Consider the following 17,188-nt stretch of genomic DNA (forward strand, 5'->3'; position numbering starts at 1 on the left):
TTTGTACTATTCAAGCCACAGTTCAATCTACAATTGATCTGTGCATTTGTACTACTATAGTTCAATCTACAGTTGAAACTGGAAATAGATTTTACATAGATGTATTTATTGTACTTCAATCAATCGTGAAACTTTTCAAGAAAATTCTTCCTTCGAGCCAATTTTAAAAAGGCAAAAAAAAAAAAAAAAATCCCACATAATGATGTGAAGTGAAACATTGATTTTTAATATTTTGTATGAAGTAATAGATTCAGTTTCGAATGAAATTAACACAAGATTTGGGGATAATTATTTTTCTGTATGGTTGGCTCTATATTATCTGGATTGGATTTTGAAAACAAAAACTAAAATTTTTCAATTATGAGTAAAATTTTTAGCATGAGGCAAGAAAAATTACAAGCAATATACCGACAGAACGGTTATCACATCCAGAGACTGCAGTTTCGTCCTTGTTATGGACTCCTCAGTCTGCAATAGTGAATACCAGAGCTGGAGGTAGATGACATCTCATTGAAACTGAGAGCACCAACGAGACTAGATTATTCAATGATGAAAAATTAAGCCTCTCACAATTTTTGAAGTTGCCAGGGTGATTTTGAAGAGCAAGATATAAAAAGTGTTTTCATACTTAACTTTGTTACTTCAATTATTTTTTAACTATTCCAATCAACTCCTAGTAGAGAAAGATTTTTTTATGTCTCAGTATATTTTCAAAGTACAATGGGCAAAAAAAAAAAAAAAAACTTTTCTATTTAGCTGCACTGTCAAAACAGCTTAACACTGGGCACTGATAAATTAGTGACACGATTCCCTGCTCTTCCATTTTTCCAAAAATCATGCATTAAAATTTTTCCAAAAGAGATAAAAACTTTAGTATCAAGATGTTTTGTATAATAACATATTAGAAAACGAATCCAACTTTTAATTGTTTCTAAACACTATAATTTTTATTTATATTGAACCGATTTTATGAGCACTTCCTGTTAGCTAACGTTAAGACTTGTTAGTAGTGTTAAAATAGGGGTTAGGTTCCACTGATGAAAAAAAATACTTCATTCCAGTGATAGGTAAGAATATATGATAAGTTTAATGTGTACATATTTGATACATATTAATCAGGGTTGGCAAAGTTTTGGACACTGTCCTGTCCAAAACCCTTGTGTCCAAAACTGTCCGAAAGTGTCCAAAACTATATTTTTAGAAAAATTGAATTCTGTGATAAAACATTAAAAAAAAACAATAAAATGTATCAAAGTAATGTTTTATATTGAACATTTATTCAATGAGAACATTCAACTTATTTATGCAGCTGATTTTAATCTAGTTACATAGAAGTTGAATTCTTGATTAAAATTTCAATTGGTATGCATGAGTTAAGTTTTTTTTTCAACATTAGTAACCAAATTTCTTTATGTTTATGCATGCGTGCAAATGAAAGCAGGGTAAACAAGTTCTGTTGAAAATCCTTGTGTCCAAAAGTACTTTTTGAGAAACTATATTCTGTAAGAAAATATCAGAAACAGAACAAAATGTGTCATTTTTTTTCCCTTTCTATTTGACTATTTAATATATTTATTCATTGTGAATATTCAAGTATGAATATATGTGTCCTTATTTATGCGGCTAATTTTAATTTAGTTACATAAAAATTAAATTCTTCTTTAAAAATTTCAATATGTATGCAGAAGTTTTTTTTCTTCTATAAACCAAATTTTTTGACATTTATGCATGCGTGCAAAAGAAAGTGTTCAAAATATAGTGCAATAATTGACTTAAATGCAATAAATTACAATTTTTTATAGTTACAGAATGTATTATATTAAAAATGTGCTATTCTTTTTTTGATTCATAAGTTTTATAACAGAAGTGTTTAATCATCAATTTCTTGTTCTTTAATCTACGATAAAAAAATGTTTTTGTTAAAGCATCATGTAGAACTTATTTGCAAAAACCATTTAAAAAAAATTAAGCTTTTTTTTTTTTTTTTTTTTTTTTTTTTTTTTTTTTTCACCTGAATACTGCACATTTAATAACATTCCTTTGAGTTATAAATATAACTGAAATTAGTTGCCGGCCTTGGTAGTGTTGTGAATTCCCTTTCATAACTCTTACCAACTGTTACATAAGGAAGTTTTTATGTAATAGTTACTGGCAATTTTTTTCAGTAAAATCATTTTGGAGAAAAATATTATCAAATACTCATTAATTAAACTTCATTACTATCTATATTTATGCATTACGAATAGTGCAGTAAATAATAATTGATTAGATTACACTGCTTTAGCATAGTTTTGGACAGTTTCGGACACTTTTGGACAGTTTTAGACAGTTTCGGATGGTAAAAACCACCTGTCCTGTCCTAAACCAGTTTTGGACAGTCCAAATCCCAACCCTGATATTAATGTGCATAATACAATACAATAGGTGCAGAATACAACATGCATAAAGAAAACATGAATTCCCTTAATGTTTCTAAAAAGAGCTGGTTAGGATATTCTTTTGGCAGTCATTATTTTTCTCTATAGTTCTTTGTGGGGCATTAACACATCCATAACACTAGTCAACAAAAAATAATGTTTTGTCTGCATCCTGGTTTTAAATAGCCAATTCCTAATAATTTTGAGTCGAGAAAAACGAATATGATAGTGGATTTTTTTCATTAGCTCCTGTTTTCAAGATAAACAAAAACCCACTGGAGAAGGATGCACAGGAGCCAGACATTAATTTAAAGGCATAAAAAGGGGGAAAAAATCCTGTGCAATAAATGTTATTAAATAGGCCCTGTTTTATGAAAAGATGCTGTTGTACTAGTTCATCAGCATTTGGTGAGCATTAACTCAGCCCAATGACCCTGATATCTGCGTTCCATTGTAAAGATATCTTGATGAAACCTTTCCTCATGCTCACTGCTCATAACTTTAGTTTTTAAACAAAATATCCTGGTAGAAATGAACAAAATAGTTTCAGAGACACATCATTCATCAGTGGTCACAGAACTTCCACAGGGATTGTTTTGACCAAATGTTTTTAGTTCTTGTTTTCTCTGCTGTTTAGAAATACTTGTAATATACCCTTAAATGCTTCCTGGGTGGTTTTTTTCCCCCCTTCAAAAACACTGATTTTCATAACTGCGCATATTTGAAGGGCCGTTAAAAATTCTCTCCTTAACTTTAGCTTCAATTTTTTCTTGGAAATTTCCCTCTAAGGTGTTAGAAAACTGCCTTAGTTCACAACTTTCAAAGTTCTTCATTATTCCCAGCAGAATGAGCATGGGTGGAAGCAGAAATAAATGGATCTACGAAGATTTTGGCTAATTTTGAGCATTTCTCTTCCCAGAATTTAGTCCATTTCGGCTTTCATGTGGTAAGATTTTCTATCGCAATCTAGGGTCAAAGTTTAGAGGATAATCAGTCCCTTGAGAGGTGTTTCTATCGGCCAGGAAAAAGAGCATTAGTGAGAAGTCACTATCCTAGTTGGCCCTGTATCTTGAAAACTAGAGCCAATTTCAACTTTTCATAGTGATTTTTGTGTTTAACGAATAGGCAAAATACTTTGGAAACAGCTATTCTTGAGCCGGATGCATTTTTGGTGTTGACTAGTGTAATCACTGGTGTGATTTTCATGATGAAATTTTCCTTCATTAACAAATAAGGAAGATTATATTTTTTCATTGTCAAGGAAGGTCTCAAATTTTTCAATGTAAAAGCTTTTGGTTATGTGTATTAAATGTTATTCTCGTTAGTTTCATCCTTCTTTGTAATTTCTAAAAGCTTTTCTTCCCGTGAGCTCTGGATTGTGCGAGGTTAGCAATTTTACTTCTGTAAAGAGCTCTGGAACCAATCGCAAAAAAGGTCTGTAGTGGCCCAAACTTGCTTATAAGCATTTCAAAATGCAGTGTGTTATGTGTAATCTGTAATCTCTGGAGTTAAGATTTTTAAAGAGAGGAAAATTTTGTCTGTTTGCTATACGGCACATCCGCGTAAAAAATAAAAGCGTCAAATCTTAAACAGCATATTGAAATCCGCTTAAAATGAGGGTCTACTGTACATCAGGTTTAATATTAATCCTATAACGATTTTTTTTCAGTCGGAAATAAATATTTTAGTTTAAGTGAAAATCAGTTTTAGGAAATAAAAAAGTGTATTTATTTACATATTTTTTCACTTTGCAGAAATATATACATAAATACACTATCTGACCAAAAGTATTGGGATACTTTCAAAAATTCACATTTTTACGGATTTATTGAGAAATAAGAGACTAATTGCTCTGTATTTTTTTTTTTTCACATAAAAGGTATACTCCAGCTGTAATTTTCCAAAAAAAAAAAATCAACTATTTATTTAGGGAACCAGCAAAAAATTGAGAGAACAAAAATAGTGTTTTTATCATCCTTCACTGTATTTAGCTGGGAATAAGATATAAATTTCAGAAATAAGTTAAACTATGTAAAATTTATTTTTATATTTTTGTGAAAGTATCTTTTATACCCACGGAGATATAAGTATTTCTTTCAAAAATACAAATTTTATTAGAAGGTGTTCGGCTCATAACACTCAGAGTTTTTGGTCAAACGTTACGAAATTTTTAGAATATTTCACAGCATACAAGAGAAACATAATAAAATTTGAAATTAAAAGATTGAAAATTAATGAATTATAAAAGTTTAAAGCAATTAAGTTTTCACTGCACATGCATGAAAGATAGCCAATTTATATAACCTTCATAATCCAAAGCCCAGATAGATCCTGCAACTCATAGTAAAATTCTAGCTGAATATCTTTAAAATTTAAAAAGTTATCAATGATCTAATGAGCCAAATTTCAATAATTCTTGAATAGGCAAGGAATCGTGAGATATTGTTCTTGAATAATCGGTTTTTATCATGAATCACTCTGCATAATAACAGGAAAGTGTTGCTGGTTTGCGAACGACCCCAACTTACAATTCTTTGCTATTCATGAATTATTGAAATTTGGCTCATTAGATTGCTGATAATTTTTTTAATTTTAAAGATATCCAGCTGAAATTTTATTATGAGTTGCAGGATCTACTTGCTTTTTGGATTATAAAGGTTATGAATTGCTATTGCTTGAGCATGCACAATGAAAATTCAACTGCTTTAAACGTTCATGTTTCATCAAATTTTCAATATCTTAACTTCAAATTTTATTATGCTTCTCTTGTATGCTGTCAAATATTCTGAACATTTAGTAACCTTTAACAGAAGACTCTTATAAGCTGAAAACCATCGAATAAATTTTGTATTTTTGAAAGAAATGCTTATATCTCTGTGGGTATAAGATGCACTTGCAAGAAAATATAAAAATAAATTCTACATAGTTCGTTAACTTATTTCTGAAATTTACAGCTTACTTCCAGCTATTTACAATGAAGGATGATTAAAAACCTTTTTTTGTTTTCTCAATTTGTTACTGGTCTCCTAAATAAATAGTAAACAGATTTTGTATTGGTAAATAACAGCTGGAGTATACTTTTTTTTTTTTTTTTGAAAAAAATTACATAGCAACTGGTCTCTTATTTGTTGGGAAGTATGTAAAACTGTGAGTTTTTGAAATTGTCCCAATACTTTTTGTCATATAGTGTACATACATATATACAGTCAAACCTCATTATCGCGACACCCGGATTTCATGACACTCCGGATGTCACGTCACTTTTTCAAAGTTCCGAACTTATGCCATATAATTTTAATGTTAAGTGGCTCTGGATTTTACAACAATTATTTTGGTGCAACTCCGGTTACGACGACATTTCAAGCTGTGGAGACTTTATCAAATATTTCTTTGAAATTGAAATAACAGAATTTTTTAAAAAATACTAAGCACTTTTTATAGTGCACTCAAAAGGACAAAAAAACTTTTCTGAGTCGGAAAAGACACTTTAAGCATTCCTGTAGTTTTCAATTACTCAAAGAAAATGACCCCGGAAATGAAGAAAAGTACAATTCAAGTCATGTAGAGAATTTCTTATTATTTTCCAGCTTTCATAAATTTCAGTGTTGAAACATACATATTTTTCTTGAAAAGTTTGGTTTGAAATAACTAGAGTCACACTTTTCTTCGTTTGCAGGGTCATTCATTTTCTTGGAATAATTGAGAACTACAGAAATACTTAAAATGTCCTTTCTGACTCGGTAAGGACATTTGACTGCACCATAAAAAGTGCTTAGTATTTTTTAAAAAATTCTGTTATTTTATTCTTTTTAATGTAAAGGTATTTCAGAAATAGAATAATGTTACTATCACGAAACTTCACCTTATTTCTTCACATAAATGCTCCGTACTAAAAGGAAATAAACCAATATACGTGTCTAAAACTTCGAGCAGTTGGCACTAAAAAGGAATCCTTATTCTTCTCCAGGGTTCTTTTGAGTGCTAATTTAATTGAAACTACTTGAATATTAAAGATTTCCCAAACTAATTTATGTTTCAAAGCATACAAGTTACTTGTGGTAAAGATCCTAATATGTCTCTTTATTTAGCTCCATTATCGATTACTTTCATTGATGAGAGTATTTCATGCTTGTTCCAGGGAAGCCTTTATTCAAAATTTTCATTATGATTACTATTAACATTACTGTTTCAAGGCAACAAAATTTGTAACAATTTGTTTCATATTTAAACATTCAATGGGGAAATTACATGAAATTTGCTGTTTTTCATCCTAACCGAAATAATAATTTTATTTTAGAATTTTAATTTTTCAGCATTAAGTTGTGCCTTAAGATTAAGCAAATCATTTAGTGAAATTCCAAAGTCTCTAAGTGGTCTAGTTGCTGAGATATAAGCAAAACCAGGCTTCAGATTTCTCCATGACAATCAGGCCTTGTATAATAAAAGTGCTTAAAAAATTCAGTAAAGTTGTAGGAATTTTTAACCCGGTCAAGAGATTTGACCAGGCATGACACCTCAAGAATGGCTGGGGGAGAGTAGATAATTTCTTAAAAGTAAAGGTTTCAGACTTTGACTAGAGGGACAATAGAAAAGAATTCAAAGCAGTTAGATTGTAATACTAGACGAGGGAAACAGCGGGAGAGGATAAAGACTATAGCTATTTTTTAAGCTGTAGGTGGTCACTACAAGCTTTTTCTATGAGAGAAAAAGACATAAGAGCTCCTCATTAGATTGAAAAGGGACACACAATTCTAAAGTGAATAAAAGAATTAGAAAGTGTTTTTTTACTTTCGAAAGGTAGTCTTAGCTGTCAAAATCTGATAAATTGCGGACAAAAGTGAAGAGTCTTGAATTGGTTTGTTTCTTGCTGCTAATGTCGTGAAAAGGAGGAGTGTGACAAATCTTATTCAAAAGTTTAGCTAAATACTTTAATGGAAAGTATTGTAGAATTGACAAAAAAAAATAATAAGTGACGTTTATTTTTGATTAGTTTTTTATATTCACCAATAAGTCAAATTTACATTAGTAAAATCTAATTTAAAACATATAAATACTATTAATTTCTTCATTAAATCTAATTTTATTGTTAACAACTGATGTTTAATTATGAATTTTTAAACTATTCCGGTTGTAACGTTGCTCCAGGTATGAGGACACTTTGTTTGACAGTCCCAAAGGTGTCGTGATAACGAGGGTCGACTGTATTTCTTACTAACATTTGTTTTTGAATGGTCATGTCTTTTAATTACTTCATAGCAAACATACTTTAACTATGTACCAGGGTTTGTGATTTTTTTAAATCAAAATAGTCTGATTTTTTTTATTTAAATCGGATTTTTTTTTATTTAAATAAGATTTGTTTGATTTTTTTTAATCAAAAATTTTTAGATATTAATCACTTTACCATTTATAAACATAGTATGTTTCATACAATAGATGAATCCATTCAACTTACTTTTAAAATTAAGATCTCTAACTGTTCAATAATATTTTAAGCTTTATGACTAAGTTATAATGCTTAGATAAGATGTGATTTTGTTTTATGCTTTGCTTAAAGATAAGATTTCCATTATCATGTAAGTTTTTAGTGTAAAATAATATGTTGAACAATTACTTTTCTGAACTATATTAGTAATGGTGTATAAGAAAAACTAAAATTTTTTATTTTGTTCTAAACTAATTTTGGAGCAAAAGAATAAGAAATAGAGTGAAAATCTGTTACACACGCAGAAAGAGGGATCTATGTAGTTTTGCCTGTTGAAGTTAAGATAGTATAATGCACTGTAGCTAAATTTAAAGCAATACATTCTAAAAATGCAAAATCAATTTATAAAAGTAAAATCAACTGATTTTAAATAATAATTTTGTTTAAAAAAATTACTTGATTCAAATCAGTTGATTTAATTCAATGATTGTTTTAAAAAAATCACTTGATTTAAATCATGATTTTAATCACGATTTAAATCAAGCTGATTTAAATCAACAAACCCTGCTATATGCATTGGAAATTTTTTGTCTGGATTAACGAGAATCTATTTCTTTTCATCTAAGAACTTCCAGAAGCCTCATAGTTGCCCGCTTACATTAAAAATATGGATATCCATCTCCTATCTTTTATGGCTATCTTAAATTTTCTGGAAAACAAAATGAAAAACTGCTATTCTTCCTTATCCATCCTAAAGTTTACACACATTTAAATAAAAAGTTTTGAATGAGAAATTTTTGTAAAAACACAGGATACTGATTATTACTTTTGGTATTCAGGTGGAAAAAATCAATGTTGTTATAAAAAATTTTGCATGCTAGCATGTTATATACAACGTTTTCTGAGTAATAATAGACATTAATTTGATGGATGAATTTGTTTAAAATAGATTTTCAAAATTATAGATCATCGATTTAGCTGTTGCATCATAATTATTTACGTGTTTGAGAAGCCAACATAATTAAAAGTGCAAATGAAAAAAAGGCAAGGAGACACAATTCCCAAACAACTGTTTTGAAGCTAACAAAGAGTCTCATTAATCTATATAAATAAAACAGAATATATATGTGTATGTTCCCTATACAAATCCACAGTTTATACGTTGGAACCAAATTTGGCAGAGAGCTATGTCGGCACCTGAGGAGGAACGTAGAGGGGTTTTAGAGCGGCAAAAAAGAACCAAACCGTTCGAGTTTTTATTTTAGGACCCGATAATGGCATTAAATGGCTCTTTCTACCTGAAATAATTATCCGATCGGTTTGATTTTGGCTCCTTTTGAAAGCACGCGAAAAACACCCATAGAGTTCACTCATTCCCTTCGAATTCTATACATAAAAAAAAAAGACTTGTATCACTGGGAAAAAACTAAAAAGCACTGCTACGCCTAATGAAACAAATTTTAAATTGGAAAATTATCTTTTGCGGGATCTCATTTTAAATTAGCGTAAATAAAGTTTCTGAAGTAAAAGTTCAAATAAATATTAAACATTGGTCAGAAAAAAAGAAATTGTCTTATTGCTATAATGCATATTTTTCATTTCTGAATCATATAAGTGTATAAAAGTTGCTAACAAAAGAAAAATGAGGGAAACAGCTAATGCTAAATTGACTCCATTAAAATTTATTAAAATGTTAAATGAAATATTAGATTGAAGTAATAAAAGAAACCTTAATTTCAAGTCTATATTTTGTAGTAATAATGTCAGAAAATAGGCAGTGATTTGAAGACACATTTACTATTTTGAAGACTTTATTTTGTGCTGATTAAAAATATCGGATATTTTCGAAAATATGATATTTTTGAACCCTTCCTACAGTCATTTAAACGACGTATAAACGATGCTTTACTGCATAATTTCATTCAGTTTCCTTGACTTTACAAGGAAGTAATTGTCAAGATTTAATTTGGATGCCAGTAAAAAATTGATCATTTATTGCAATTTTTATCAAATAGGTTCTTGTTCCTTTAATGATAACAAAAGTGTTTTGTTTTAGTTAGTTTTGGGAAACATTTTTGAAATTGCGCCAAGTGTTCCACATTATGATAATTCCCCTCAAATTAGAAAGTCACCAAATGACATAACTTTAATGGAAAAGTGCCTAAGTATCAAACTGTGATGCTGTCTCAGAAATTTGTTGAGAGAAAAATTACTCTCCAAATTTTTTTTAAGCGAAAAAACCTGGAATGTTCCAGAAACAATCATTATCTAGGTGGAATCTTATATGGGCGGATTTTAACTACTTTTTCTTGGTACCTTCGCAAAAATTGTTCCAGTGAAGTTAGTAACTGATCAAAAATAATGTAGTCAATTGTGACCTTCACAAAAGTAATTTGCAAAATGGACACTGGCACTAAAATCCACATTTTTGCTTTTGAAATTTTTTTGCTATGTTTTTGAAAAAGAATTAATTACTCATAAAATAGCATCTTGAACTGATAGTGCAATTATTGTTGTAAATACAACTTTTTCGTAGTATTTCAACTTGTTCTTATCTGTTTATACACCATTTTGTAGCAGTGCTTGTAATAATGCAATCTTCTTGCATCTGTCTCTGATTCTTACTTTTCTGATCATTTTCTGAATTCTGTGCAGTACAACACTGGTTGCATTTAAATATGCTATAATGAGCATGCATATGTTTCACTCTTTGTAGTTCTCCCCTCCCTGAAAAGAAAATTTGTTTGAAATGAAAACTTCTTGTTCTACTGAAAGTTTACAGCTGTAGAATCTTTTATCTCTCGCTTTCTCTTTTTTTTTTTAAGTATTTCTTATTTTCCCCCATTAATGTTTCACAATTTATTTCCAAATTTGGGTTCTTTTAAAACTTAGTAGTGCTTTATTTATTTAAGTAACTACAGTGGACTCTCTCTATTCTGAACACTCATGGGACCAAACAATAGTGTTCAGATTATGGGGGTGTTCATTATATCATTATAGAGGAAGACTGGATAATCCATGATATGCATATGTATTATTCTATTGCATTAATGAACCATATTCAGTAAGTTACCTCCCTATAGCCAGGGCCAAGGCAGAAATACATGAAATACACCACCAGCTCAGTCAATTCCAGCCGAGGACTGCAGTTTCGTGCTTATTAGCACTCAGCCCGAAAAACTACCAGTAAGTTACTGAATATACCTGCCTTGCCTTCAATATTCGAGTTGAACCGAACCATTGTTTCGGTCACTCGTCTGGTCAGTGCTGATTCTGTATTAGCTACCAGTTTGTTTGGCACTCTAGGCTTCCTTAAGAGGTTTTCCACCTCCAGTTCAGTCACTCTTATGCTGGGCTGATGAGTGCTAATAAGCACAAAACTGCAGTCCTCGGCTGGAATTGACTGAGCTGGCGATTTATTTCATGTATTAATAAACCAGCACTTTGCTAAGCAAGCTATACCAGTTTTAGATAGGGGGGCTGAATTTTAGATTGGCAGTGAGTGCAATGTCCAATTAAACTTGATAGAACCTAAACTCTTGTACTTCTTTCTTTCTTCTTAATTGAAAAGGTTTTACGTAGCATTCAACTATAAAATATTACAGTACAGTTATCGGTACAATACCTGCAAAAAAAAAAAAAAAGAATAAGTTTAAATTGCTTTTGCATTGTGTATTCTCTAGAAAGTGATACTCTAGAAAGATACGTGTTATCATCAAATTGTTAAAGTGAAAAAGTTTCCAGGTGATTCTCAGCAGCGTATTGCTTGTAGGTAAGAGTCCTTTTAAGGTCTTGGATGCAACTTAATAAAATGGTTGCAATCTTGAAATACACAGTTCAGTGGCAGAAATTTCTGGCACGTATTGCTCAGCTGAATGATTTTATGTTATGCAGCGATATCCACAAAAATTATTTTTATTTATATTCTTAATCCTCTTTAATCATTGTGATAAAATTGACAGTATTTCAAGTATTTTAATTAGGTTCATCGGAATTCCCGAGTACTTATGGAGAACATGTTCAGTATACATGTTCAGTAATAATTGAAGGGGGTTAAAAATAGCGTGCATAATACTAAAGTCTTCATATTATAGGGTGTTCAGTGTACAGAGAGGTCAGCCTATGTTAAGTCTATGGAATTTCGCAGAGACCTTCAAAATGTGTTCAGAATATCGAGGTGTTCACATTAGGGAGTGTTCAGATAGAGTCCACTATATATATCTATTGTATATTCACATGTTGTAGAAACGCTTTGGGATTTTAGGAGCCCACAGATATCTTTCCAATTAGCTAGAATTATATTCAAACTCCTATCTGTTTTGATAATGCTTGTATCAATTGAAACGTTTTAATCATGTTTTTTATCATTCACTAAATTATATTTTACTTATTTTTTTCCCTAGGCCTTATGTCCCTCATAATAAGAAAAGACAGAATGGTGATAAAACTTTTGAACAGTTTGCAAATCCAAAACGGACTTGCCTTAATGGAAGGTACCCTAATAGTACTGACTGGCGTGATTCCAAAAAGTATGAGAAAAATGACATTCGATATAATGGTTCTAAATTTTTTGATTCAGTGCATCAACAATCTGAGCAAAGTACCTCAAATCAAAGTCTTCACCCTGATAAAACTTATGAAGATCATTTAAATAATCTAGCTGACGCTGAGGATTCTGATTTGGATTTAACATCAAAGTTTTCACATCGAATGAAGGACAAGTTAAAAGAACAAATTTCTAAGGCTCATTCTATCTCCTGTACTTCTGGAGGTTGTCCTGAACCTCATATACCTTATCAGTTTGTGACCAGGCGTGGCGTGCAATTTATTGAAAGTGGCAGTGATGAGGATTCTAAAACAGCAATGAATGGTGCTCTGAAAGGTGGTAGGCAGTCCCCTGATATTCCATTACCCAAAAGGAGGGTAATAGGTCGTAAAGGGAAAAAGGTTCTTGATAGTGATGATACTGAGGATGAGTGTTGGAAATCTGGATATCGTGGTCGAGCACTAGTATTCTCTTCATCGGATAGCGAAGATAGCAGCCAAAAAAGAGTTGGTTTGTTTGAAAATGGCACGTCTAAACATCATGCAAATCATTCATTTTCTAGAAAAAATGGTAGCCCTCATTGTGATCATTATCCCCGGAGACAAAAGTCTGGTATAATTTCTCGTCACCGAAGATCTCCTACAAAATCTTTACATAATCCTACTTCGTCTTTCAGATCTCAAAATTTTGCAGGTGATGGGTGCAGCTCTCAATTCAATAGCTCAGTCTCTGTTCCGACAGAATTGCACAGGAAAAGCCCAAATAAATCATGTAGATCTCGTAGAAGTACTAGATCAAATAGGCCTCCATCAGCAATAACCGAAAACTTTGTATCTGGTGTGAATCAGCCAACGTCATCTACAAGAGGTAGAAATCAGGCACATGGCAGCACGAGATGCTTGGGAATTTCCGGTTCTTCCCATTCTAAAGCATTGCACAGTCATCGGCGATCAGGTAGCAAAGGTTCGAGAAATAGATCCTTAAGCTCCTGCCGCTCACGTCAAGAAAATGCAGATCTTGTGGCTGCATATCCCGAATTATTTGAAGCCGATGAAGATAGTAGTGAGGTTGAATTTTTCACTGCTAACTCATATTCAGATACAGAAACTAGTAATGAATCCTTAAGAGGCTTAACTATTAATGCTACTTTTGTAAATACTTCTGAGCCACAAAGCAATAGAGACATAATATGTGAACATTCTGTTAATATTGCTAGCAGTGAAGATGAAATCAGTGTGGTATTTTCTACCGCTCCTCATGCTAGAAATAGTGAGCAAAGAAGAAATGGAAGAGCTTTAGGTAAGAAAGTGTTCCTTAATTATTGTGTGCTTCTTAATTACTGCTTCTAAATCAAATATTCATGTATAGGATTTGATTATTATAATTTAAGACATATTAGTTATTCATTCATTAGCAAGCAATGTTTTAGCATCAGTTTTTTTTTTTTTTTTTTTTTTTGAAAATGCATTGTATAGTTATGTTTATCATCAAAATGATTCAAGAATATTGCTGATTTTTTTTTTTTTTTAATTCCTTAATTTAAATTTTATGTATATATTTTTCTATTTGTAGCATTTATGGATTATTTTCTATAATGATATTCTTGTCATTGCTCCAAAAACGACAAATTAACTTAAATAAAAATGAAACTGATGCTAGAATGCTTTAATAACATGTTTTTATATTTGTAAAAAAAAAAGGGGCTAAAACAAACTTTTATTGTTATTCATTTAAATATTTTTTTTTATATGACAAATGTGATTACCTGTGTGTCCCTACCCCACATTAAAGCAAAATTAGTTCAAAAAGTCAGTAATCTATATATATTTCTAAAGAAATTGTTGTTTAACGTATTAGCTATTATACAATGTTGTAAAATAGAAAAGATTTTTCAAGGTTTGCACTATTCTAAAAAAATAACAAAAAATGTCCTTTGATTTTTCTGACATTTCCCTATTAAAAAATGGAAAAACTGACTCTCACATCTGGTGATACAGTAGCCCCTTGTTATATCGTACTTTTCGGGGGACAGAGAAAAGATGCGATCTTTCTGAAAGCCCAATATAACCATGCACATTAAAAATAGTTATCCATCCAACATACACTATATGACCAAAAGTATTGGGACACTTTCAAAAATTCACATTTTTACAGATTTCTCAAGAAATAATACACCAATTGCTCTGTATTTTATTTCACATAAACGGTATACTCTAGCTGTCATTTTCCAATAAAATTAATTCTACTTTTAGGGTTCTACTTTTTTTCACACGTAAACACAAATTCAAAAAAAAAAAAAAAAAATTCTTGATGTTGTATGCATTTCAAGTTTATTGTAATTGCATAACAGGAATCTTAAATGCATGTATTTTTCGGAAAACCTTGTTGCTGGTTATCATTTTTGCATTCGTATATTAATATAACTTAAGAAGCAATACATTAAAAGTAAAATTCTTCATAATTATTTAAAAGAAGCAGGAAATGAAAAACACGAGGTCTTGAAATTAATGCAAAATGTATCAAATCCTATGATACAAAAGAGAAAAAAGAAAAGCCCCGGAATATACATTTTCCATGTCCAGAAAATGTTCTGCATCTAGCACCATTTTGTATAATGCAGTTATTTTTCTTACCTTTAACAACAAAAAAAAAACATTAAAAAGAAAAGTTTGCTTTTAATGAGAATAAAAGTAATATCTATACTAATATAAAGAGAGAAGGCAGATTTTTGTGTGTTTATATGTTCGAGGTAATCTCTGGAACCACTGCGCCTATTAGAAAAATTCCTTCACAATATGAAAGGTGCTTTCTTACTGAGTGACATAGGCTATAATTCGAAAAAAATCCGATAGATAGTTCTTTTTTTATTCTAATTTAGGCTCCAACTTCAAATTCCTGAATATGGGAGTGAAAAATTACTTGCACATATTAATATTATATATCGTTGAAAAGGGTAGAATTTCCCTCGTTCTAAACAATTTGTTTCAATTCTCTAACTTAATTACGGCAGGAGTAATTTGCATTTTTGGCTCAAACTTTTTTTAGGCTTAGCTGAAATTTAGGCCCTACTTTCTTCATTAAATCTATCAATAAAAAGTGAAGGAATTGTCCCACAGTTTTCTTTTTGACACCATTGGAAAAAGCGACATTTTTTACTCCAGATCTCTCTTGATCTATGGTTGAAAAAATTAGCTTCTATCTTCAAAGGAAAAAAGTTACAAGCATTTTTAAATCAAGTTCGAAAAATGTCATTTTGATTCAGGTTGTCAACCACTTTATTTTTGCGTTTCGATGGTTACACTTTTTGAATCCATTGTTTTTTTCCTTATTTTGCATTTAATTTCTTAAACTTATTTTATTTTGTGTTTCCATGGTTACGCTTTTAAAATCCATCTTTCTCTTTTTCAATTTCTTAAAAGTATTTTAATATCTGTCGTCATTGTTTGGAAGGGTAATTTTGCGTGGTGTTTTTTTTTCTTTTATTTAAGCCTGATTGTTGAATATATGTCACTTGACACAATTTTTATTCTCAAGGTAGACCAGGCAAAGCCAGGCAACACAGTTCTTTATGTATAAAGATTTGAAAGCTACTGTTAATGTGATTTTATACATACTTTTTTGTTTGTTTGGCGAAACATTTCTTATTGCCAAAGAGAAAACATCCGCTTCACTCGCAAAAGGGCTGGGTTCCGGTAGCGTGTTTGCTTGGAGCATTAGGCGCTGAGCAGTTCAGTCTAGGATTATTGTTTTAAAGCAATCGTTAATGTAAGTCATTGTTTTGGTGATTCGTTTTGAAAGAAAAGAAACTTTTGATTTGTATTTATCCGAGTGAAATGTACGACATTTTCTTTTTTTTTTCTGACGACGATTTTTGAATGTACCTCTGGATGTTTTTTTTTTTTTTCTGTTAGAAGGACGAATTATGATAACATGGTTGCTGGGCGAGTTTGGCTATAAACAATGCAGTTGCGGAACTATTTTTAGATTTGAAAGATATTAATTGATGTCTTTTTTTTATTTATTTAGCCAGATATTTTAAATTCCAGTAAAAACTGCTTCACTCGCTAAATAGTTATAAAGCAACTGTAAGTCTAATTTAATAATTTGACGAGATGTTTAAGTTCCAAAGAAACTTTAATATATTTTTTAATGGTGTGTACATATTTTATACAAAGAAAAATGATCATTTCACATCAGAGGGGGAGGGAGCATCAAATTTTTTACTCAATGGACTTCCATTAAATTTTTAGCATGGGCATCGCTGTGCGGGTGCTGCTAGTATACTAATAATATAAAACTTGGGATTTGTTTGACACACTAATCTCAGGAACTACTGGTACGAATCGAAAAATTATTTTTGTGTTGAATAGTCCATTCATTGAGGAAGGCTATAGACTTTTTTTTTAAATCAGATTGACCGAAATATTTGTAATTGGAAATTAAGTGTTTAATTAAGTGTTTAGTTCTATGAATTCCTAATAGATGGCAGGGTAAGTTTATAGTTCTTTGAATTCCTAATAAATGGCGGGGTAAGTTAACTCATTGAGAAGGTGCTGATAGCTATGCTATTGCGGGTCTTGTGGTCAGCGAACTGATTTTTGAATGCATTTCCCCCTCCCCCCTGATATTCAGGTAATTTGATTTTGTAGGATTTTTCTGGATTTTGTTTTCCTTATTTCTTCAATGTTTGTTTTTGTTCTTACAGTTGAAGATAGTTACTTATCTAAGTAAATCATTTAATTTGTCGTATTATTCAATTGGGACTGTTCTTATGTTTTTATTATAGTATTGTTTATTTGA

General features: G+C 30.8%; 1 protein-coding gene across 1 annotated transcript in view; it reads left to right on the forward strand.

Annotated features, from left to right (window-relative positions):
• Nucleotides 1-17,188, forward strand: part of LOC129223162 (uncharacterized) — a 48,094-nt gene that overhangs the window by 9,700 nt on the left and 21,206 nt on the right. Inside the window, exon 3 of the mRNA XM_054857730.1 lies at nucleotides 12,246-13,687. Coding sequence (XP_054713705.1) covers nucleotides 12,246-13,687 — 1,442 coding nt within the window. The remainder of the gene's footprint in view (nucleotides 1-12,245; nucleotides 13,688-17,188) is intronic.

Source organism: Uloborus diversus, chromosome 5 (assembly GCF_026930045.1).
Source record: "Uloborus diversus isolate 005 chromosome 5, Udiv.v.3.1, whole genome shotgun sequence".
In the NCBI taxonomy this organism is placed as follows: domain Eukaryota; kingdom Metazoa; phylum Arthropoda; class Arachnida; order Araneae; family Uloboridae; genus Uloborus; species Uloborus diversus.